This window comes from Salmo trutta, chromosome 19 (genome assembly GCF_901001165.1).
Source record: "Salmo trutta chromosome 19, fSalTru1.1, whole genome shotgun sequence".
Classification (NCBI taxonomy): domain Eukaryota; kingdom Metazoa; phylum Chordata; class Actinopteri; order Salmoniformes; family Salmonidae; genus Salmo; species Salmo trutta.
The window spans coordinates 11,046,972-11,073,618 of record NC_042975.1 but is presented as its reverse complement, the minus strand read 5'-3'; the positions used below and the strand labels follow the sequence as shown (position 1 = coordinate 11,073,618).

Below are 26,647 nucleotides of genomic sequence, written 5' to 3'. Positions count from 1 at the left end.
GAATTGGAAACGCACCAAAACGATTGGTTGTTGTCGTGATGACACGTTCTCCAGAGCTGTCACGTGGTGCCTCCGTGTTCACTGAGTCTCTTAACAGGCTTTTGACTAAGATGACTTGTTGTAGTGGACCTCTAGCAATAAAAGCAGTAGTGGTAGGATGCATCTCAAATGGCACCCTGTTCCCTTTATAGTGCACTATTTTTGACCAGGGCCCATAGGGCATTTAGGGCACATCTATAGACCAAGGGTGTTTGCCTCTTCACTATGAATAGCGCTGGTCTGTCTGTGTGGATGGCTGAAAATGCAAAAATATTCAATTCTTGTCACATTCACCACCCGTGTGGCGCTAATAATGTTTCATTTTCATATACAATCTCACAACAGCATGCTACTGACTCTGTGGTCATATATGGACTTCTGCTCTGATTGGCTGTGAGTGAGGTTATCACTTCCTGTTTGGCACTTCCTGCCCTGGGTTTTCAGGCAGAGGACATGTTTGATTGAATATCAGTACATTGACGGCCTCACATCTCATGTTTGATTAGTAAATCCTACACACTGGGTCTCTCCCAGAGCCTCACCCTCTGGCCCACTCCACAACCTCCCCCTCCGCTCTTGTCTTTCTCCAGTGCACTCTCTCTCTCTTCACATATCTGTCGCTGTCTTGTCTGACTGGCTATTGTGCACCTCCATTTGTAGTTCATTGCTCTGTGCTCTGTATCTCTTCATGTCTGCCAGTATCCTGTCTGACTACTTCAGTCTAACTCCCTGCTCTCCCCCAATGATGTCAGCCTGCTCTACACCTTTGGGCTGCCTGCCCAACGCAGCCTTCAGCCTAGCCCTCCTCTCCTCACCACTCAAACGTACTACCCTCTCTCCTGTCAGTCATTCTAACTCTCTCCTGGCTGTCTTCAGCCTTGCCCTCCTGTTGTCTCTTTCCAGGCTCCGTCACATAGGCTTGACTCAAAATGAGAGCTGACGGAATGGGGTCAGGGGATCACCTTGGCAACCAATCAGCCTGGAAATGGATGCTCTCTTTTCAGGTCAAGTGTCACACAAAGGGCCACGGCTGTGTCTGTGTGCCATGTGCTGGAATGCTGAGTAGAAGTACACCCAAATTAGCACCACTTGGCTACAATGTTTCAGTCTGCATGTTACGGCAAACAGTCAAAATAAATTAATATATAACATACCATGAGGTCTGTGTTTGGACCATCTTAGGACTTTTGTCATAGAACATTCAGCCTATTATCAAGGTCTTTGAACTTGAACAATGTCCTTAGGCGTGCATTTTCCAAGAAACTGCTGCTGACACTGATGTTGCTAATGCCAGGAATGTTTCAGTGTTTCCGAAGCTTTTCCTGTACAAACCCTTTGACTTCTTTAGAGTAAGAGCCGTAACGTGACTTTACTTTCATTCATCTGATGACTGTTATTTATCTAATCAACTATGTTTAATTGTTACCCGATTTTAAATTAATCATGTAACAATTAACTCATTAGGAATTTGGGGCACCACGAGAGCGGTTGTTTAAAGAGTTACCATCTCCACAATTCAACTCTAAAGGTCTTTACCTATCACATCCATAAAACAGTCAATGCGTTAATTAGCCTGTTTGGGCTAGGGGGCAGTATTGAGAATTTTGGAAAAAATATGTGCCCATTTTTAACTGCCTCCTACACCAACTCAGAAGCTAGAATATGCATATTATTGTTCATGTTTGGATAGAAAACACCCTAAAGTTTCTAAAACTGTTTGAATGGTGTCTGTGAGTATAACAGAACTCCTATGGCAGGCAAAAACCTGACAAGGTTTCATGCAGGAAGTACCCTGTCTGACAAGGAGTCGTGCGTCTTGCATCTGTTTATTGAAAAGTAAGGATCTTAGCTGTAACGTGACAATTCCCAGGGCTCCGATAGGCTCTCAGAACCCGGGAAATACCTGAAGGTTGATGAGGCAGCCTCTGGCTGAAACAGATTATCGCCTTTGGTAAGTGGCGGATCAGAGGACCATTGAAGAGGCGCGCGCACGATTCGCCCCTGTGGAGAAATTTAATTCGGCTGTTTAGGCTCATTGCATATTCCCGGTCGGAATATTATCGCTTTTCTACGAGATAAATGGCATAAAAATTGGTTTTAAACAGCGGTTGACATGCTTCGAAGTACGGTAATGGAATATTTAGGAATTTTTTGTCAAGCCATGCGCCATGCGCGAGACCGTGATGTAGCATTCTGATAGTGTCTAGAACTCACAAACAAAACGTTGCTGTTTGGATATAACGATGGATTATTTGGGACCAAACCTACATTTGTTATTGAAGTAGAAGTCCTGTGAGTGCATTCTGACGAAGAACAAGAAAGGTAAGAACATTTTTCTTATAGGAAATGTGATTTTGATGAAGGCTAATCTTGCCGGGTGTCTAAATAGCTAGCCCGTGATGCCGGGCTATGTACTTAGAGCATTGCAAAATGTGCTTCATCCGAAAAGCTATTTTAAAATCGGACATATCGAGTGCATAGAGGAGTAATGTATCTATAATTCTTAAAATAATTGTTATGCTTTTTGTGAACGTTTATCGTGAGTAATTTAGCAAACTGTTAGTAAATTCCCCGGAAGTTTGCGGGGGTTATGCTTTTTCTGAACGTCACATGCTAATGTAAAAAGCTGTTTTTTGATATAAATATGAACTTGATTGAACAGACATGCATGTATTGTATAACACAATGTCCTAGGTGTGTCATCTGATGAAGATCATAAAAGGTTAGTGCTGCATTTAGCTGTGGTTTGGGTTTATGTGACATGATATGCTAGCTTGAAAAATGGGTGTCTGATTATTTCTGGCTGGGCACTCTGCTGACATAATCTAATGTTTTGCTTTCGTTGTAAAGCCTTTTTGAAATCGGACAGTGTGGTTAGATTAACGAGATTCTTCTCTTTAAATAGCTGTAAAATAGTCATATGTTTGAGAAATTGAAGTAATAGTATTTCAAACGATTCAAAAATCGCGCCACTGGATTGAAGTGGCTGTTACGTAGGTGGGACGAGTTCGTCCCACATGCGCCAGAGAGGTTAAAACCTCTTATCATATCCTCATTCTGAACAGTCGTAAACTTCTGCATCTGCAAAAACCCCAGCCTTACTTATGATTCAGTACTACACAAATTGGTTTAATTATTTATTTACTAGCTAACTAAATGATAACACAGGATAACATACACACTTTTTACAAAAGGAGATGTAGAGGGAGGGAGAGAGAGAAAAAGAGACATTTATCGTTAATACATTTTAGAAACTATTCTCACAGTAATCATGTACTTTGCACACGAACCGCCACCCTTTTGGAGTAAGAAATCATGATTGTATTTACGTGTCAATGCCTTGGTTCGCTGTTTGGCCTTTTCGCAGCACACTTGTAAGGCTCTGATTGTCCAAAAGGGGTCATTTACCAGTCTCTTCTACTGTTGTTCACTCTGGAAGATGCTCCTTGGAAGATAGGCTAGCCAGCCATGTCGATGGTCCCATTGGTGATGAGAGTAGTAGAATACAGTGATTTGAGAAGAGTAGTAGAATGGTCCCACTTAAATTTGCTTTTCTAGATATTTGACTCAGCTGTACCAGTGATTGTCTGAGAGGAGAGTTTTCTTCCCTACCTCGTGTTGGTATTCAGAGTTCAAAGCACTTTATATGCACAGCTGCAGCCTGGCAATGTTCTAGTCTAAATGTTAATTTCTTTACCAATCCTTTTATGCACTCTGGTCGAAAGGGATAGTTCCGTCAGGCTGACATGCTCTCTGACCTCACTCGTGGCGTGACTACTTACTGTGCCAAGTTTTATAGGAGACAAATGATCTATTATGGCTCCTAAAATCACATTCTCATCTTAACAAAAATACATTCATCATTTCCATATCTACAACGTAGATTCCATGGTTGCAGAATTGCACAGAGATTTAGATTTTTCACTTTAAAAAATCACACAACTCTATGCACAATGACAACTTTTAACAATTTATACAGACAATTTTACAAAAACACATTTACTAGAATAACTGTTTGGTAACAGAATTTGGGTAAAATCTTCCACATTATTTTATGTGTCCACGTTTTCCAAAAACTCAGTTCAAGATCTACTCCGTTTTAAGATTCAAAGATGTTTGCAGAAAGAATAGGGTGTCAGCTATGACATGACACATTGACTTTGAAAAAATTGCTTAAACTACAGAAGGTGAAGTGGATTTACACCCGGTAATGGAATTTCGGTAATGGAATTTTGGTAATGGAATTTCGTCATGGGTCGCTGATCCTTACTATACAGAAATGCACAATTATGGATATGAATGTCATTCTCTTCATGGTGATGTATCCTGAATAGTTACATAAAGGTATACATTTGCATATTTGGGTATTATTCTACACTCTGGCTATTATTGTAATGAGCTCTGCCCCCAAACAAGACCAAATCTGGTTGGTCTGAACTGGACCAAATCTGAACCAATCATAGACGTTTATGTTTTACAAGTTTGGACATCAAAGTACAGCACAGTATAGCTCAGTAGAGTACAGCACAGCACAGAACAGTAGAGTACAGTAGAGTATAGTTCAGTACAATAGAGTATAGAGTATGGCACCGTACTCTAGTGTGCTCTACAGTACTGTACTGAACTATACTTTTCTTTATTGTACTATACTGTGCTGTACTGTGCTGTACTGTACTGTGCTGTCCAAACTTGTGAACCCAACTGTGATTTGTGACTACTGTGATTTCCCATTATAGGCAATACAATTACCGAAATTCCATTACTGAGTTTTAATTCATAAACAAAATTGATATCAGTAAAAACAGTATACGGAATTGATAGGTCTACCTTTACTTGTTACTTTTGTGAACTTTCATTATCTTGAACATACAGTATCTTAAAGATATGTCTGTTTTTGTTAACGGAATTTCAACACACAAGGCAATGTTTCTTAAACTTACAATTTATTTTTTCAAAACTGTGTTGATATTTGAATCCCTGAGCTGACTAGGTCAATAATCTGTTGATGTGTCCTTGAGTTTAATCGCTCCTGTAATTCACTCTGGATAAGAGCGTCTGCTAAATGACTAAAATCAAAATGTAATATTAGTTGGCAGGGGTCTTTAATTCAAATATTTTCTATTTCTAATACCGTCTTAAGATTTTTTCTAGTTGATGATTTCTAAGACCCCTTTTCCGTCTGTTTGACCAGAAATCAAAGCCTTCACTTATTCAACATTTTTCGGATAGAAAGTAGTTGAAAAAGGTATATATGCCACCTTAATTAAAAAAATATATAGACTCTTAGCTTTCATTTGACATCCTCCTATGAACTTCACATTGGTACTCATGGGTTTCCTTTACATGGAAATGACCCAAAATGAACTTAAAATATCCAAGGAGGCAGAGATGTCTTGCTAAGTCTCTGCGGTGACCTCCGTGTAAATGACCTCACTACTATGACCTTCTCCATGTGTGTGAGGCAGGAGGAGTGTCTCAGAGTTCTTTGTAGCGCTGCTGTTCCTGTTGTACGTGTCAACAGAAAACTGAGACGACCTCCTGTACTCACTCCAAGTTTCTAGCTGTGTGTGAATACACTTGAATCCAGCACAAGGTGATCCCAGGGTTGTTGGATGACTGTTGAAAACCTACTGGGAAACATGTTGTTTTCTTTTAGTCTCTAGTTTTGCACAGATAAATGTACTCTTTTGTTTCTGCCTCCTAGAATGAATTAGGCCTAATATTTATGTCTGTTAGTAAGTGGCTGAAACCAATGTCAAGTTTGTGGAAGCTGTGGAGATCAGCTGGTGAAATACAGCAACTCACCCCCCCAACAGAGCCTCACAGTGCTCTCTCCCCCTTCCTTCTCTCTCACTCTCTCTCTCCTCTCAATTCACTTCAAGGGGCTTTATCCTCTCTCTCTCTCTCTCTCTCTCTCTCTCTCTCTCTCTCTCTCTCTCTCTCTCTCTCTGTCTCTCTTTCTCTTCTCTCTCCTCCCTCCTTTCTCTCTTGCTGTCTGTCTTTCAATTCAATCACTCTCTCTCTCTCTCTCGCTCTTCTCTCCTGTCTCTCTCTCTGCCGTCCTCTCTATTTTCTCTCTCCCCTTTCTCTCTCTCCCCTCTCCCCTCTCTCTCCCCTCCCCTCTCTCTCTTTCTCCTTTCTCTCCCCTTCCCTCTCTCTCGCTCTCTCTTTCTCTCCCCTTCCCTCTCTCTCTCTCACTCTCTCTTTCTCTCCCCTTCCCTCTCTCTCGCTCTCTCTTTCTCTCCCCTTCCCTCTCTCTCTCTCACTCTCTCTTTCTCTCCCCTTCCCTCTCTCTCACTCTCTCTTTCTCTCCCCTTCCCTCTCTCTCTCTCTCTCACTCTCTCTTTCTCTCTCCTTCCCTCTCTCTCACTCTCTCTTTCTCTCCCCTTCCCTCTCTCTCGCTCTCTCTTTCTTTCTCCTTCCCTCTCTCTCGCTCTCTCTTTCTTTCTCCTTCCCTCTCTCTCGCTCTCTCTTTCTCTCCCCTCCCCTCCCCTCTCTCTCTTTCTCTCTCTCCCCTTCCCTCTCTCTCGCTCTCTCTTTCTCTCCCCTTCCCTCTCTCTCTCTCACTCTCCCTTTCTCTCCCCTCCCCTCCCCTCTCTCTCTTTCTCTCTCTCCCCTTCCCTCTCTCTCGCTCTCTCTTTCTCTCCCCTTCCCTCTCTCTCTCTCGCTCTCTCTTTCTCTCCCCTTCCCTCTCTCTCACTCTCTCTTTCTCTCCCCTTCCCTCTCTCTCGCTCTCTCTTTCTTTCTCCTTCCCTCTCTCTCGCTCTCTCTTTCTCTCCCCTCCCCTCCCCTCTCTGTCTTTCTCTCTCTCCCCTTCCCTCTCTCTCACTCTCTCTTTCTCTCCCCTTCCCTCTCTCTCGCTCTCTCTTTCTTTCTCCTTCCCTCTCTCTCACTCTCTCTTTCTCTCCCCTTCCCTCTCTCTCACTCTCTCTTTCTCTTCCCTCTCTCTCTCGCACTCTCTTTCTCTCCCCTTCCCTCTCTCTCGCTCTCTCTTTCTCTCTCCTTCCCTCTCTCTCGCTCTCTCTTTCTTTCTCCTTCCCTCTCTCTCGCTCTCTCTTTCTTTCTCCTTCACTCTCTCTCACTCTCTCTTTCTCTCCCCTTCCCTCTCTCTCACTCTCTCTTTCTCTCCCCTTCCCTCTCTCTCACTCTCTCTTTCTCTCTCCTCCCCTCTCTCTCACTCTGCTGTCCTGGAGCAGAACAAGCTTTTTGGGACCTTATGGACTTTCTGTTTTCAATAGTGGGGTTCACAGTTAAATTAATGCTGCTGCACCACATGACACATCATGATCGCACAGAGGAAATGGGTTCCACTTCTGTGGATCTCATGTTGAATGTTAATGTGCTGCTTGCTGCACTACTGTTTTTGTGGGAGTTGTTGGATGATTTTGTTCCTTTTAGTGGAGAAAACTTCCCTGGTTTCTCTACTTGCTGTGTCAGCATCAGGCGTGGCAGAGCCAAAAACCCTGGAAAAAGAATTCCGGCTACTAAAAAAAGAAAACATCTTTCTGTTCTTCATGGTAGGCCTTTTTGTGCCCGTTGCTAGGAGATGGGAAGAGCTATGCGGCCGAACATTGAGCCTGGTTTCGGACAAGAGAAAAGACACGGAACAGAGGAAAGAGAGAAAGAAAGCAGCGGAAAGAGGAGAAACCTCTGGGGTTACAGATATACAGTTCTTCTGTGTTCCTTCTGAACTGGCTCTAAATGTTTACTTTAGTTCCCAATAGCTGCCTTATATGCTCAATGTTTCTTCCTAATTCTCTGGGCGTTCTAGCAGGCCCTTTGTGGTACTGGTCCTTTGTTTTCTTGGTTTGAGTTAGCCATTGTTAAAACTCTGTTTGGTTCCAAGGAACATTCTATTTCTGATGAGGCTTCAGTTTTCAGGGGGAAACAGCAAATGCTAAAATGGCTAACAGTCCTTTTCTCTTTAGTTATTTCCTGATTGACTGTCATTACTCCCTGGGATTCTCTGTTTGTTTGTCATTAAAGCACTGGAAGAGCGTAGCAGTGAGAGTGGTGTGTGTGTGTGTGTTTCCCTGTCAGTCTTTTCAATGTTGCTTCGCTGATGATAGTAATGAGGCAAGCAGGGTGTGACCCAATCTTCCCATGCCCCTCTTTCATCAGTCATCAAACTGTAAACACACACATTCCCATGCCTATAGTCTCCATGCTGACACATGCAGATGTGATGAAAGCCAGCTGTTCCGAGAGACAGACAAAGGGTTTGTTTCCAGTGTGTGTGTGTGTGTGTGTGTGTGTGTGTGTGTGTGTGTGTGTGTGTGTGTGTGTGTGTGTGTGTGTGTTCAAGGGTCCCCTTTTTTGTCTGCCGCAGCACTGTGTCAGAGGCTGCCCTGTTTGCTATTGTAACCAATCAAATGTGTAGGTCACATTTTGATTAGTTAAACAAGGTTCCTGCATGTGTTTGTGGGCATGTGGTGTACTATCTGTCTGTGTGTGTGTCCTGTCTTCAAGTTCTGCCCTCTCCTGACCCTCTTAAAGGGGATGCCGCACACTGTGTAACAGCGATCAAGTTTTAATAATAGGGTCATTATGACATACACAACATGAACAAAAGTATGTGGACACCTGCTCGTCGACCATCTCATTCCAAAATCATAGGCATTAATATGGAGTTGGTCCCCCCTTTGCTGCTATATCAGCCTCCACTCTTCTGGGAAGGCTTTCCACTAGATGTTGGAACATTGCTGTGGGGACTTGCTTCCATTCAGCAACAAGAGAATTAGGGAGGTTGGGCGCTGATGTTGGGCGATTAGGCCTGACTCGCAGTCGGCGTTCTAATTCATCCCAAAGGTGTTCGATGGGGTTGAGGTCAAGGCTCTCTACAGGCCAATCAAGTTCTTCCACACTGATCTCGATAAACCATTTCTGTATGGACCTTGCTTTGGAGCATAGTCATACTGAAACAGGAAAGGGCCTTCCCCAAACTGTTGCCACAAAGTTGGAAGCACAGAATCATCTAGAATGTCATTGTATGCTGTAGCGTTAAGATTTCCCTTCACTGGAACTAAGGGGCCTAGCCCCGAACCATGAAAAACAGCCCCAGACGATTACACCTCCTCCTCCAAACTTTACAGTTGGCACTATGCATTCAGGCAGCTAGTGTTCTCAAACCCAGATTCATCAGTCAGACTGCCAGATGGTGAAGCATGATTCATCACTCCAGAGAACACGTTTCCACTGCTCCAGAGTCCAATGGCTTTTCCTTCTCATTAACTTTTTTCTGTCAGCTGTAGTGCTCTCTCTCTCTCTTTCTCTTTCTCTCTCTTCCTCCCTCGCTCTTTCTCTCTCTCTCTTCCTCTCTCTCTGCCTGGCCTCAGGGAGTACACCTCAGGTCTATGTCTCACACTGCAGTCAAACCACCAGCAGAGATATTTACACAAGTGGGAGTAATTAGCATGTGATTGAGAGGTATGTGGAAATCACGGGTGTGGATCTGGGCCTGTGTGTGTCAGTGTGTGTGTGTGTAGTGTGTGTGTGTAGCATGTTTAAGTGTCATTGAGTGTGTAGCGTGTTCCTGGGCCTGGGCACGTGCCAGCCCACACCAAGCCCACACCACCCCAACACTAGCTAGCCCACACCAAGCCCACACCACCCCAACGCTGGCTAGCCCACAACAAGCCGATAGCAGTCCCACATCGGAACCCCCATCAGAAGCTAGCCAGCTAACTAGCTACTAGCTAGTAATCAGTTACCACTGCTAGTGGTCATCACAGTTAACTCGGATATCAGCCAGCCTCAGCCTGGTCAATTCCTGCCAGTCTGCACAGCGCAATATCAATCCAGAGCATATCGGACTGCTTTTTTCTACCACATCTCCGGATTCCTACCGCAAGCTCTGAACTTTTACACCAGGTCATCGCAGCTAGCTAGCTGCTACCCGAGTGGCTACTCCTGGTTAACGTCTCTGTCCCGAAGCAAGCACCAGTTAGCCTGGAGCTAGCCTCAAGCTAGGCCCATCTCCCGGCTAGCCGAAGAGGTCCATCAGCCAATTCTTGGGCTACAATACCTATTTTACCAATTGGCCTGGACCCTTTTACTGCTGACATGGAGCCCCGCCGATCCATCATGACTGGTCTGCCGACGTAACCGTCCGAGGTGGTTCCAACAGGCTCTCCCGTTGCGACGTCACTCGGAGGCCCATCTGCTAGCCTGCTAGCCCCAGCCCGCTAGCTGTCTGAATTGTCGTGTCTCCAGCTCGCCTAGCTACTCACTGGACCCTATGATCATTCGGCTACACATGCCTCTCCCTAATGTCAATATGCCTTGTCTATTGCTGTTTTGGTTAGTGATTATTGTCTTATTTCACTGTAGAGCCTCCAGCCCTGCTCAACATGCCTTAGCTAACCCTTTTGTTTCACCCCCCACACATGCAGTGACCTCACTTGGCTTAAATGGTGCCTCTAGAGACAAAACCTCTCTCATCGTCACTCAATACCTAGGTTTACCTCCACTGTACTCACGTCCTACCATACCCTTGTCTGTACATTATGCCTTGAATCTATTCTTCCGCGCCCAGAAATCTGCTCCTTTTAAACTCTGTTCCGAACGCATTAGACGACCAGTTCTTACAGCCTTTAGCCGTACCCTTATCCTACTCCTCCTCTGTTATATACACAGTCAGTTAGGAAAGCTAAGGCTAGCTTTTTCAAACAGAAATTTGCATCCTGTAGCACTAATTCCAAAAAGTTTTGGGACACTGTAAAGTCCATGGAGAATAAGAGCACCTCCTCCCAGCTGCCCACTGCACTGAGGATAGGAAACACTGTCACCACCGAAAATCGATAATTTCAATAAGCATTTTTCTACGGCTGGCCATGCTTTCCACCTGGCTACCCCTACCCCGGCCAACATCTCAGCACCCCCTGCAGCAACTTGCCAAAGCCCCCCCCCCCCCCGCTTCCCCTTCACCCAAATCCAGACGATGTTCTGAGAAAGCTGCAAAATCTGGATCCCTACAAATCAGCTGGGCTAGACAATCTGGACCCTCTCTTTCTAAAATTACCCGCCGAAATTGTTCCAACCCCTATTACTAGCCTGTTCAACCTCTCTTTCGTATCGTCTGAGCTCCCCAAAGATTGGAAAGCTGCCGTGCTCAACCCCCTCTTCAAAGGGGGAGACACTCTAGACCCAAACTGTTATAGACCTATATCTATCCTGCCCTGCCTTTCTAAAATCTTCGAAAGCCAAGTTAACAAACAATCACCGACCATTTCTAATCCCACCGTACCTTCTCCACTATGCAATCTGGTTTCAGAGCTGGTCATGGGTGCACCTCAGCTACGCTCATGGCCTTAAACAATTTCATGACCTCCATCGATTCAAGACAGTACTGTGCAGCCATCTTCATCGACCTGGCCAAGGCTTTCGACTGTCAATAACCGCATTCTTATCGGCAGACTCAATAGCCTTGGCTTCTCAAATGACTACTTCTCAGATAGATTTCAGTGTGTCAAATTGGAGGGCCTTTTGTCCGGACCTCTGGCAGTCTTTATTGGGGTGTCACAGGGTTCAATTCTCGGGCCGACTCTTTTCTCTGTATATATCAATGATGTTGCTCTTGTTGCTGGTGATTCTCTGATCCACCTCAACGCAGACGACACCATTCTATATACTTCTGGCCCTTCTTTGGACACTTTCCTAACAAACCTCCAAACAAGCTTCAATGCCAAACAACACTCCTTCCGTGGCCTCCAACTGCTTTTAAATGCTAGTAAAACTAAGTGCATGCTCTTCAACCGATTGCTGCCTGCACCCTCCCGCCCGACTAGCATCACTACTCTGGATGGTTCTGACTTAGAATATGTGGACAACTACAAATACCTAGGCATCTGGTTAGACTGTAAACTCTCCTTCCAGACTCACATTAAGCATCTCCAATCCAAAATTAAATCTAGAATCGGCTTCCAATTTCGCAACAAAGCCTCTTTCACTCATGCTGCCCAACATACTCTCGTAAAACTCACTATCCTACCGATCCTTGACTTTTGTGATGTCATTTGCAAAATAGCCTCCAACACTCTACTCAGCAAACTGGATGTAGTCTATCACAGTGCCATCCGTTTTATCATCAAAGCCCCATATACTATCCACCACTGCGACCTGTATGCTCTCGTTGGCTGGCCCTGACTACATATTCGTCGCCAAACCCACTGGCTCCAGGTCATCTATAAGTCTATGCTAGGTAAAGCCCCGCCTTATGTCAGCCCACTGGTCACCATAGCAACACCCACCTGTAGCACATGCTCCAGCAGGTATATTTCACTGGTAATCCCTAAAGCCAACAATTCCTTTGGCCGCCTTTCCTTCCAGTTCTCTGCTGCCAATGACTGGAACGAATTGCAAAAATCACTGAAGCTGGAGTCTTATATCTCCCTCTCTAACTATAAGCATCAGCTGTCAGAGCAGCTTACCGATCACTGTATCTGTACACAGCTATTCTGTAAATAGCACACCCAACTACCTCATCCCCATCCTGGGGCGGCAGGTAGCTTAGTGGTTAGAGCAATGCTCTCATAACCGAGAGATTTTTACCTTGTCGGCTCACCATCCCAACATGGGCTAGCCCACACCAAGCCCACACCATCCCAACACGGGCTAGCCCACACCGAGCTCACACCATCCCAACACGGGCTAGCCCACACCAAGCCCACACCATCCCAACACGGGCTAGCCCACATCAAGCCCACACCATCCCAACACGGGCTAGCCCACACCAAGCTCACACCATCCCAACACGGGCTAGCCCACACCAAGCTCACACCATCCCAACACGGGCTAGCCCACACCAAGCCCACACCATCCCAACATGGGCTAGCCCACACCATCCCAACACGGGCTAGCCCACACCAAGCTCACACCATCCCAACATGGGCTAGCCCACACCATCCCAACACGGGCTAGCCCACACCAAGCCCACACCATCCCAACATGGGCTAGCCCACACCAAGCCCACACCATCCCAACATGGGCTAGCCCAAACCAAGCCCACACCATCCCAACACGGGCTAGCTCAAACCAAGCCCACACCATCCAAACATGGGCTAGCCCACACCAAGCCCACACCATCCCAACACGGGCTAGCCCACACCAAGCTCACACCATCCCAACATGGGCTAGCCCACACCAACCCAACACGGGCTAGCCCACACCAAGCCCACACCATCCCAACACGGGCTAGCCCACACCAAGCCCACACCATCCCAACACGGGCTAGCCCACACCAAGCTCACACCATCCCAACATGGGCTAGCCCACACCATCCCAACATCCCAACACGGGCTAGCCCACACCAAGCTCACACCATCCCAACATGGGCTAGCCCACACCATCCCAACATGGGCTAGCCCACACCAAGCCCACACCATCCCAACATGGGCTAGCCCAAACCAAGCCCACACCATCCCAACACGGGCTAGCCCACACCAAGCCCACACCATCCCAACACAGGCTAGCCCACACCAAGCCCACACAATCCCAACACGGGCTAGCCCACACCAAGCTCACACCATCCCAACACGGGCTAGCCCACACCAAGCTCACACCATCCCAACACGGGCTAGCCCACACCAAGCCCACACCATCCCAACACGGGCTAGCCCACACCAAGCCCACACCATCCCAACACAGGCTAGCCCACACCAAGCCCACACCATCCCAACATGGGCTAGCCCACACCATCCCAACATGGGCTAGCCCACACCAAGCCCACACCATCCCAACATGGGCTAGCCCACACCAAGCCCACACCATCCCAACATGGGCTAGCCCAAACCAAACCCACACCATCCCAACACGGGCTAGCCCAAACCAAGCCCACACCATCCAAACATGGGCTAGCCCACACCAAGCCCACACCATCCCAACACGGGCTAGCCCACACCAAGCCCACACCATCCCAACACGGGCTAGCCCACACCAAGCCCACACCATCCCAACACGGGCTAGCCCACACCATCCCAACATGGGCTAGCCCAAGCCAAGCCCACACCAAGCCAAAACGGGCTAGCCCACACCAAGCCCACACCAAGCCAACATGGGCTAGCCCACACCAAGCCAACACCAAGCCAACATGGGCTAGCCCACACCAAGCCAACACCAAGCCAACACGGGCTAGCCCACACCAAGCCCACACCATCCCAACATGGGCTAGCCCACACCAAGCCCACACCATCCCAACACGGGCTAGCCCACACCAAGCCCACACCATCCCAACATGGGCTAGCCCACACCAAGCCCACACCATCCCAACACGGGCTAGCCCACACCAAGCCCACACCATCCCAACATGGGCTAGCCCACACCAAGCCAACACCATCCCAACACGGGCTAGCCCACACCAAGCTCAGCTAGAGGCGGGGGATCTCTGCTCTTTCTCGTCTCTGCTCTCTGGTTCGGCAAGGTTGTAGGGTGAAACCACTGTACTCCCCTCAGTGTTTGGGAGCTACTAGTAGTGAGGAGGAGAGGGAGGAGGGGAGAGGGAGTTAGGCGCACTGGACTTTGAGTGTTTTGGCAAGACCTGAGTGTTGAAAGTTCTGCACTGCACATTGACCCTGGCTGATGATGATGGGAAATATGACTCTTCCATTCCTTCTACTTCCCCTTTCCCTCAAGCCTGAAGGAGGCAGCGATGCTACCCTCTCACTATCCTCTCACTACCCTACCACTACCCTCTCACTACCCTCTCACTATCCTCTCACTATCCTCTCACTACCCTACCACTACCCTCTCACTACCCTCTCACTATCCTCTCACTACCCTCTCACTACCCTACCACTACCCTCTCACTACCCTCTCACTATCCTCTCACCACCCTCTCACTACCCTCTCACTATCCTCTCACTACCCTACCACTACCCTCTCACTACCCTCTCACTATCCTCTCACTACCCTACCACTACCCTCTCACTACCCTCTCACTATCCTCTCACTACCCTCTCACTACCCTCTCACTACCCTCTCACTACCCTCTCACTATCCTCTCACTACCCTCTCACTACCCTCTCACTACCCTCTCACTACCCTACCACTACCCTCTCACTACCCTCTCACTATCCTCTCACTACCCTCTCACTACCCTCTCACTACCCTCTCACTATCCTCTCACTACCCTCTCACTACCCTCTCACTACCCTCTCACTACCCTCTCACTATCCTCTCACTACCCTCTCACTACCCTCTCACTATCCTCTCACTACCCTCTCACTACCCTACACTACCCTACACTACCCTCTCACTACCCTCTCACTACCCTACACTACCCTCTCACTACCCTACACTACCCTACACTACCCTCTCACTACCCTCTCACTACCCTACACTACCCTCTCACTACCCTACACTACCCTCTCACTACCCTCTCACTACCCTACACTACCCTACACTACCCTCTCACTACCCTACACTACCCTCTCACTACCCTCTCACTACCCTCTCACTACCCTACACTACCCTACACTACCCTCTCACTACCCTCTCACTACCCTCTCACTACCCTCTCACTACCCTACACTACCCTCTCACTACCCTCTCACTACCCTACACTACCCTACACTACCCTCTCACTACCCTCTCACTACCCTCTCACTACCCTACACTACCCTCTCACTACCCTACACTACCCTACACTACCCTCTCACTACCCTACACTACCCTCTCACTACCCTACACTACCCTCTCACTACCCTACACTACCCTACACTACCCTCTCACTACCCTACACTACCCTACACTACCCTCTCACTACCCTCTCACTACCCTACACTACCCTCTCACTACCCTACACTACCCTACACTACCCTCTCACTACCCTCTCACTACCCTACACTACCCTCTCACTACCCTACACTACCCTCTCACTACCCTACACTACCCTACACTACCCTCTCACCAAGGACACAGGGAGAGCATGGGAACCTGGGTGTGATTGGTACACGGGAGAAGAGGGTAGAGAGCTGCATTTATAAGTCATTTAGCAGTACATAGCTTCCTATCTTATTTGTTTCTTTACTACATACATGTTTTATCTTTTATTTTGATTCGTTTTGCTATTTTGCTATTGATTACTGCACTGTTGGGTAGGGCTGGGAATTGCCAGGGACCTCACGATATGATATTATCATGATATTTATGTGCCAATACGATATGTATTGTTTCAAACACGTTGCTGCTGCAGAGGGACAACAGAGCCATGAGAAAACCAGTTTTGACCAGTCATGGAAGTTAAAATGCTGAAAAGATTTCAAAAGAAGATGAAGAACAAGCTATGAAGGAAAAATACTGGAATTTTGGTGCAGGTACAGCAAACTAGCACAAAAATAATGTTGTGATATTGTCAAAACGATACACTCTAAAAAGGTGTGGTTCAACAAGGGTTCTTCTAAGATCCTTAGGGTTCTTGGCACTGAAAATGGCCCCCAAACATTTCTTCCAAGAACCCCATAGGAGGTGGGGTTCATCGAGGAACCTCCTTAGTTGTTTATATTTGTTTATATTTTTATTTCACTTTTATTTAACCAGGTAGGCTAGTTGAGAACAAGTTCTCATTTGCAACTGCGACCTGGCCAAGATAAAGCAAAGCAGTGCGACATATACAACAACACAGAGTTACACATGGAATAAACAAAACATACAGTCAATAATACAGTAGAACAAAAGAAAACAAAAGTCTATATACAGTGAGTGCAAATGAGGTAAGTTAAGGCAATAAATAGGCCATGGTGGCGAAGTAATTACAATATAGCAATTAAACACTGGAATGGTAGATGTGCAGAAGATGAATGTGCAAGTAGAGATACTGGGGTGCAAAGGAGCAAGAAAAATAAATAAATACAGTATGGGGATGAGGTAGGTAGATAGATGGGCTGTTTACAGATGGGCTATGTAAAGGTGCAGTGATCTGTGAGCTGCTCTGACAGCTGGTGCTTAAAGCTCGTGAGGGAGATATGTGTCTCCAGCTTCAGAGATTTTTGCAGTTCGTTCCAGTCATTGGCAGCAGAGAATAGTTGGTGGGGGTCCTTGCAGGAGCCTAACTTCCCAACTGAAACATTTGGATTTGAAAGGACAGCAGGTGCAGGCACTTAACTGAAATATGTTAAGATCTCCTCAATTTAAGGGAAGGTTTGTCCCTTGTATGATCTAAATTGATCTTGTTTAATGATGATACCATCTATCTTTTCATATTTGTGCAAATCTTTCTAAAACAGAAAATGGACACCATTCAATGGATATCAATCAACAAAGAGGTAAGAATATGTAGGCTATAAGAGTATGTTGAAGGCTAGCTGTACTGTGTGCAGATGACTGAACTGCTCACTTTTGTGTCTGTGTCTGCAGGTATACAGACGAAGAGGCATACAAAGGTATGTCAATTGGTATTGGTATGTTATGCTGATCACATTAACCATCCTCCTCCCTTACCTCCTCAATGAATATCCCATAGGCCTCTGCATTATGGACAAGGTGTGTGTATGAAAACCATTATCAAAACAGGTTTTTTCATTCACATTTACCACAAAAACTCTAGGTATGATATAATTTTGTTAAGCATCTGTATAATTACTATTTTTTGGGTTCACAGACTCTGAAGAATATAACAGGAAACCTGTTTTATCACCATGCACTGTAAAACCATTCTGGCTATGGATACGGAGAACATCAACACATTAACATCAACATGTCAGAGGATATACTGCTGGGAGTTTACCTCATATTTCCATTTTTTATTCTGCTTTTCCACTAAATTCATAATAAACACTGACATCTATAATATTGTGTTATTGTTGTTATTGTTATGCATATTATTAATAATATTAATAATAAGGGGGTTAGTTCATAAATGTTCTTCAAAAGGTTCTTCGAGGATCCATTAAAAGCAGTTCTTTCTTTCCCTTTTAAAGGGTTCTTCAGAGAACATATATATCATATATATATATATATATATCATATCATATATATATATATCCCCCACAGTTTCAATTTGAAGAACCCCTGAAGGATACTCCAGGAACCTTTTCTTTTTAGAGTTTACGATATATCGGCAAAAATAGTATCCTGATATGTAACTGTATCTATTTTTTTTACCATCACTACTGTTAGGTAGAGCATGAACGTTAAGCATTTCACAGTACTTGTATATGTGACAATAAAACTTGAACATGATAGTTTTGCTTGGGGAAATCCGTTACTAGAGAGAGAGAGGGAGCGAATCCAGAAAGTAGCTGTCAGACTGGGCATCTGGATGAGATTACAGGATTAAGAAATCAACCCAGGTACATTCTCTGAGAGCGTAATGTTAACCTGATTATCTGGAGGTATTAACATGACTATGATATCAACACGTCTAGATGGCATACAGTGCTCATGATGAGTGTGGCTCAGTTGGTAGAGCATGGTGCTTACAATGCCAGGGTTATGGGTTCAATTCCCACGGGGGACCAGTAGAAAATGTATCTCACTTACTCTGAATAAGAGCGTCTGCTAAATTACTTAAATGTCAATATTACTGCAAGATAAATGCACTAGGGTTGGGACTGGGGGTATTTTCATGGTGGGACTGGGGGTGTATCATGTTGGGACTGGGGGTGTATCATGTTGGGACTGGGGGTATTTTCATGGTGGGACTGGGGGTGTATCATGTTGGGACTGGGGGTATTTTCATGGTGGGGCTGGGGGTGTATCATGTTGGGACTGGGGGTGTATCATGTTGGGACTGGGGGTGTATCATGTTGGGACTGGGGGTGTATCATGTTGGGACTGGGGGTGTATCATGATGGGACTGGGGGTGTATCATGATGGGACTGGGGGTGTATCATGTTGGGACTGGGGGTGCATCATGTTGGGACTGGGGGTGTATCATGTTGGGACTGGGGGTGTATCATGTTGGGACTGGGGGTGCATCATGTTGGGACTGGGGGTGTATCATGTTGGGACTGGGGGTGTATCATGATGGGACTGGGGGTGTATCATGATGGGACTGGGGGTGTATCATGTTGGGACTGGGGGTGTATCATGTTGGGACTGGGGGTGTATCATGTTGGGACTGGGGGTGCATCATGTTGGGACTGGGGGTGTATCATGTTGGGACTGGGGGTGTATCATGGTGGGACTGGGGGTGTATCATGGTGGGACTGGGGGTGTATCATGGTGGGACTGGGGGTGTATCATGTTGGGACTGGGGGTGCATCATGTTGTTCTCTTTCAATGACAGTTTGACCTCTGTCATCCTGTGGTAAGTTAGGGGATGTCCCTGTGCCTCACTTCTGGGGTAAGGAGAAGGTCATAAGCTCACAAAATGGTTAGAATCTCCATTGCATACTCCTCTGTCCTCGCCTCCTTCTCAAAACCCATTGGAGAAGAAGGTCAGAGGGGAGGGACCTATGGAAGGACGCGATGAGTATGCAGTGGAGATTCTCCTAGTGAGAGCAGAGCAGAGGCCCAGCATTGACCTGACTTTGCAATTCATGTAACCAGCCTGCTCTGAGAGAGTGTGTGTGTGTGTGTGTGTGTGTGTGTGTGTGTGTGTGTGTGTGTGTGTGTGTGTGTGTGTGTGTGTGTGTGTGTGTGTGTGTGTGTGTGTGTGTGTGTGTGTGTGTGACTGATACAGCTGACAGAACAATGACTCCTGACCCCTAGCTTTCCTGTTGACACGGGGCCACCTGCCACCCCCCGGAAGTGGAATACTTTAATTTCCACTCCTCTTACCTCACATTTGTGTCTGAGAACAGCTGAGAGACCTCAGTTTCCTCCCTGGGCGAAGTTACAGGAACACGTGTTGTCTGTCTCCAGATCAGTGCCTTTCCTCATTCTGACAAACAGATGGAAATTAAAGGACTCAAATACAACAAGATTGTACTTGTAGTCACAAGTTTTCTTTAGTTAACGGGACGCTAAGGCCGTTGCCAGGGAGATGGAGGGGCGGAGCAAAGTTCTGCCGTGGGCTGCGTCTCAAGGGTCGTCTCTCTCTCTCTCTCTCCCTCTCTCTCTCTCTCTCTCTCTCTCTCCCTCTCTCTCTCCCTCTCTGTCTCTGTCTCTGTCTCTCTCTCTGTCGCTCTCTCTCTCTCTCTGTCTCTCTCTCTCTCTGTCTCTCTCTCTCTCTCTCTCTCTCTCTCTCTCTCTCTCTCTCTCTCTCTCTCTAATTGGCCACAGAGGAAATTGCCCGTGTTGAATTTCACAGTGTTGCAATTTCTGCTCACTGGTTTTGAAGTCAGGAAGATAAGAGTAGAGACTGGGTGCTGGAGATATTCATGTTTAGTAATATGTTATATTGTCTAGAGGTGATTGGTGATGATAGTCATTATGTTTGATGGAAGGCCTAAAGATAGGGTGGGTCAGTCAATGAAAACATGGGGTTCAACCAATGAACTGATAAATCAGTCATTGTCAGTCAGAAACAACACTAGTTATTTTGGTTCATGTTGTTCTGCTATCTGAGTGACTCACAGCAAGGATCATTTTCAGGAAATCCCATGTCTCATTTGGTAATAATCTACGCCTTGATATGTCTCAGTGTCCTAGAATGTCACAGTGCTGACAATATTTATCATATTAGCCTCTATGTGTGCTTTTATCTTTCTGGTTCACTCAACTGCACATAGCCAAGCCCTAACTCAACTGACTGTAGTCACAGCCCTAACTAAACTGACTGTAGTCACAGCCCTAACTCAACTGACTGTAGTCACAGCCCTAACTCAACTGACTGTAGTCACAGCCCTAACTCAACTGACTGTAGTCACAGCCCTAACTCAACTGCACATAGCCAAGCCCTAACTCAACTGACTGTAGTCACAGCCCTAACTAAACTGACTGTAGTCACAGCCCTAACTCAACTGACTGTAGTCACAGCCCTAACTCAACTGACTGTAGTCACAGCCCTAACTAAAGTGACTGTACTTTAGCCTCCCTTCCTTCCAGGTAAAACTGTAATCATCGGTTTCCTCAGCTGCCTGGGTCAAGTCTGGAGTTGAGACAAATCCAATGCTGTGTTGCTGCTGAAATATGCCTTTGTTTTCCTGAATGAATAGTGTTTATATATAGGGCTGCATAGCACTCTGGCTGCTTGTGGATATCCTGTTGATATGGTTACAGGGCCTGGCCTTAAAGTGGAGTCACATAGTCAGGGACACACTTAGATGCACACATACTCACAGAAAGCACTGTAGTTGTTTCACTGGTATTGCCCCAACACAGACAGCACTGTAGTTGTTTCACTGGTATTGCCCCAGCACAGACAGCACTGTAGTTGTTTCACTGGTATTGCCCCAGCACAGACAGCACTGTAGTTGTTTCACTGGTATTGCCCCAACACAGACAGCACTGTAGTTGTTTCACTGGTATTGCCCCAGCACAGACAGCACTGTAGTTGTTTCACTGGTATTGCCCCAACACAGACAGCACTGTAGTTGTTTCACTGGTATTGCCCCAGCACAGACAGCACTGTAGTTGTTTCACTGGTATTGCCCCAGCACAGACAGCACTGTAGTTGTTTCACTGGTATTGCCCCAGCACAGACAGCACTGTAGTTGTTTCACTGGTATTGCCCCAGCACAGACAGCACTGTAGTTGTTTCACTGGTATTGCCCCAACACAGACAGCACTGTAGTTGTTTCACTGGTATTGCCCCAGCACAGACAGCACTGTAGTTGTTTCACTGGTATTGCCCCAGCACAGACAGCACTGTAGTTGTTTCACTGGTATTGCCCCAGCACACTCTTCACAAAGGGAATCTTTATTGATACAGTTGGGCCAGTAGCAGGGAGTGTGCGTGTGCGTGTGCGTGTGCGTGTGTGTGTGTGTGTGTGTGTGCGTGTGTGTGTGTGTGTGTGTGTTCGTGCATGTCTGGTATGTCATGCATTTGCATCACACAAGCCTTTGGCGGTGCACTGTGGTGAGATTAGGCCTACTGTGTGGTGAACTGTGTCCTGATGATGGGGACGTCGTTAACGAACCACGGCCATGTCTCAGACACACACACACGTCTACCAGACACCACACCTCTCCAGTCTAAAACACAGATAACCTAAAGAGCTGTGACTCCTAACCACTCCAGTCTAAAACACACATAACCTAAAGAGCTGTGACTCCTAACCACTCCAGTCTAAAACACACATAACCTAAAGAGCTGTGACTCCTAACCACTCCAGTCTAAAACACACATAACCTAAAGAGCTGTGACTCCTAACCACTCCAGTCTAAAACACACATAACCTAAAGAGCTGTGACTCCTAACCACTCGTCTAAAACACACATAACCTAAAGAGCTGTGACTCCTAACCACTCCCGTCTAAAACACACATAACCTAAAGAGCTGTGACTCCTAACCACTCGTCTAAAACACACATAACCTAAAGAGCTGTGACTCCTAACCTCTCCAGTCTAAAACACACATAACCTAAAGAGCTGTGACTCCTAACCACTCCAGTCTAAAACACACATAACCTAAAGAGCTGTGACTCCTAACCTCTCCAGTCTAAAACACACATAACCTAAAGAGCTGTGACTCCTAACCTCTCCAGTGTAAAACACACATAACCTAAAGAGCTGTGACTCCTAACCTCTCCAGTCTAAAACGCACATAACCTAAAGAGCTGTGACTCCTAACCACTCCAGTCTAAAACACACATAACCTAAAGAGCTGTGACTCCTAACCACTCCAGTCTAAAACACACATAACCTAAAGAGCTGTGACTCCTAACCTCTCCAGTGTAAAACGCACATAACCTAAAGAGCTGTGACTCCTAACCTCTCCAGTGTAAAACGCACATAACCTAAAGAGCTATGACTCCTAACCACTCCAGTCTAAAACACACATAACCTAAAGAGCTGTGGTAAGCTTCAGCCATGTTTCTCTTATAGTGTAGCCTAGTGGTTAGAGCGTTGGGCCAGTAACCCGAAAGGTTGCTATTTTAAATCCCCATACATGTCTATTAATACACAGTTGTACATGTGTGAAATAGGACAAATATAAGCACCCAGCACCCAACAGTGGGTTAACTGTTCCTAGGCTGTCATTGTAAATAAGAATTTGTTCTTAACTGACTTGCCTAGTTAAATAAAGCTTAAATAAAAATGTAAAGCCTATTTATCAGCGACGCTGACTATCGAGGGGGATGGTGTTGGAAAGATTTTTCAAATACTGTGAGGAACTATTATAATTTGAATAGATGAAAAAAATGACTTTGTTGACTTACTGTGTGAGGTGAAGAAAACAATGACTGAGAAGCCCAGCTTATTAATGGTGAGTTAAGACAATCAGAAATCAGATATCCCCAAATGGGCATTTTCCTATATTTGAAATGTGCGATAAGCTGTCCAGTTACCTCTATGTGTGCTCAGGTACGTGCACTGTTTAAACTACTAGCACACAGCTCGGACACCCATGCATACCCCACAAGACATGCCACCAGAGGTCACAGTCCCCAAGTCCAGTACTTCATAGAGCCATGACTACATGGAACTATATTCCACATCAGGTAACTGATGCAAGCAGTGAAATTAGATAAAAAAAACAGATAAAAATGCACCTTATGGGACAGCGATGACTGTGAAGAGACACACACACAGGTACAAACACACGCATACACGATAACCTACGCACACATTGTAATATTGTTGTATGGTGGTATTATACATTTTGTATTGTAGACATGTAGCGGTGTAATAATGTTATATGATGTACTGTTTTATCTTTCTTTTATGTGTTTGGACCCCAGGAAGAGTAGCTGCTGCCTTGGCAGGAACTAATGGGGATCCATAATAAACCCCAGGAAGAGTAGCTGCTGCCTTGGCAGGAACTAATTGGGATCCCTATTAAACCCCAGGAAGAGTAGCTGCTGCCTTGGCAGGAACTAATTGGGATCCCTATTAAATACAAATACAAATCTCAGTGCAATTAGTACTAGAGTCAGGTGGTATGTCACTATGCTTTGCTATAGATATGTTCATGTCATCTTGTCTCTAAAGAGTTGAGATGATTGGAGACAGAGAGAGACAGAGAGACAGCGAGACAGAGTGTGAGACAGCGAGAGACAGACAGCGAGAGACAGACAGAGACACAGAGAGAGAGATAAAGTGAAGAGTTCCAGTGAGGGACATTCTGGAGAGATGTGTGGAAAATCTCACAGAAGAGACGAGAAGGACACATGACATGATAGGCCTGCTGCAACGTACTGCCTGCCATGTGGTGTGTGTGACAGGGTGTTTGGTTCACCTAGACTCTAAAGCACTGTTGGCCACCTGTCGCTCACCTAATCCTTCTCCAACAGTCTTTAACATTGCCCTTACAGGGAAACAACTTGGCCAAAACTCTAATGCCTCATTTGAGTCATTTCAGAAGAAGTGAAACATGGTCAGGTTACCAGTCTGACCACAGAGATCTTGATGTACAGAGATCTTGATGTACAGAGATCTCGATGTACAGAGATCTCGATGTACAGAGATCACGATGTACAGAGATCACGATGTACAGAGATCTCGATGTACAGAGATCTCGATGTACAGAGATCTCGATGTACAGAGATCTCGATGTACAGAGATCTCGATGTACAGAGATCTCGATGTACAGAGATCACGATGTACAGAGATCTCGATGTACAACTATCTATTGCCATAGTGTTTTCATACTGTGGTGGCTTTGATGCCAGCAACACATTGTGACTCAGTATATGAGAGCAAACTCTGAACCCATTGGCGTTTTCTAGCCAGCTCTGAGGTCTCACTCCTGAGGCGAGAGCTTCCTTGATATGCTGAGGCATTCAGTATTTATGAAAAAGTACAAGGTTACAGGGCCTCAATAAAAATGATTCAGACTGACAAGCAACTGCAAATCATACAGGTGTGCCCATTGAAGGGCTCATGCTATTTACACAAGCATGGTCAATTTCTCTCTCTCCCTTCCTCCCTCTCTCTCTGTGAGAACGGTTAACACACAAACTGTGCAATGGACATAGCTAAGGAAGGAGCCTTTTAACACCTCATGCATTGTTTTTTAAAGACGCACATACGCATCCCTCTTTTTGTTAACGTGACTTGCCCTCTCTCTGTCCCCCTTCAGATCTGTCCACGGCCAAGAGGAAATTTGCAGAGTCTCTCAACGAGTTTAAGTTCCAGTGCATAGGAGACGCAGAAACGGATGACGAGATATGTATTGGTGAGCTCGCCCTGAGAAGCTTGTAGTTACACACTCAGCACCAGTGTTGAAAACATAGTGAAGGCTCGTCACCAGTGTCCAAATCACAGCGAAGGCTGGTCATTAGTGTCCAAAACACAGCGAAGGCTGGTCATTAGTGTCCAAATCACAACGAAGGCTGGTCATTAGTGTCCAAATCACAGCGAAGGCTGGTCATTAGTGTCCAAATCACAGCGAAGGCTGGTCATTAGTGTCCAAAACACAGCGAAGGCTGGTCATTAGTGTCCAAAACACAGCGAAGGCTGGTCATTAGTGTCCAAAACACAGCGAAGGTTGGTCATTAGTGTCCAAAACACAGCGAAGGCTGGTCATTAGTGTCCAAAACACAGCGAAGGCTGGTCATTAGTGTCCAAATCACAGCGAAGGCTGGTCATTAGTGTCTAGAACACAGCGAAGGCTGGTCATTAGTGTCCAAAACACAGCGAAGGTTGGTCATTAGTGTCCAAATCACAGCGAAGGCTGGTCATTAGTGTCCAAATCACAGCGAAGGCTGGTCATTAGGGTCCAGAACACAGCGAAGGCTGGTCATTAGTGTCCAAATCACAGCGAAGGCTGGTCATTAGTGTCCAAAACACAGCGAAGGCTGGTCATTAGTGTCCAAAACACAGCGAAGGCTGGTCATTAGTGTCCAAATCACAGCGAAGGCTGGTCATTAGTGTCCAAAACACAGCGAAGGCTGGTCATTAGTGTCCAAAACACAGCGAAGGCTGGTCATTAGTGTCCAAAACACAGCGAAGGTTGGTCATTAGTGTCCAAAACACAGCGAAGGCTGGTCATTAGTGTCCAAAACACAGCGAAGGCTGGTCATTAGTGTCCAAATCACAGCGAAGGCTGGTCATTAGTGTCCAAAACACAGCGAAGGCTGGTCATTAGTGTCCAAAACACAGCGAAGGCTGGTCATTAGTGTCCAAAACACAGCGAAGGCTGGTCATTAGTGTCCAAATCACAGCGAACGCTGGTCATTAGTGTCCAAAACACAGCGAAGGCTGGTGACCAGCATGCATGTCTTTTCTGTTTTTTTTCCAGCAGGGCAGAAATGCTGTTATAAATGCAATTAGGTTCCTTGACAAGTTAGATGAAATTCAAGGACCTCAATAAACTTGCCATTATGTTAAAAGTACATTCCTGTAATATTTTGTGTTCCTTTTTATAGTAGGAATTAAAATGTAAGACTTGAATTCCACATTTGGAGAGTATTACTCTGTCGAGTGCGTGTAAACAGGATCGTGGCATCTCAAGTGAAAACTCTGACCCAAAACAATGCAGTCATGCTAGGCTCGATCAAAACCAGGGTTTCCCAAACTCGGTCCCGGGGCCCCCCCTGAGCACACGTTTTGGTTTTAGCCCTAGAACTACACAGCTAATTCAGACAATCAAAGATTGATGCAGACTTGGTTATTTGAATCAGAT

The 26,647-nt window shown here is 46.0% G+C and overlaps 1 protein-coding gene across 1 annotated transcript in view; it reads left to right on the top strand.

Moving 5' to 3' along the window:
- Positions 1-26,647, top strand: part of LOC115153979 (rho GTPase-activating protein 26) — a 137,935-nt gene that overhangs the window by 34,678 nt on the left and 76,610 nt on the right. The window contains exon 2 of the mRNA XM_029699714.1: positions 25,103-25,198. Within this exon, the coding sequence (XP_029555574.1) occupies positions 25,103-25,198 (96 nt within the window). The remainder of the gene's footprint in view (positions 1-25,102; positions 25,199-26,647) is intronic.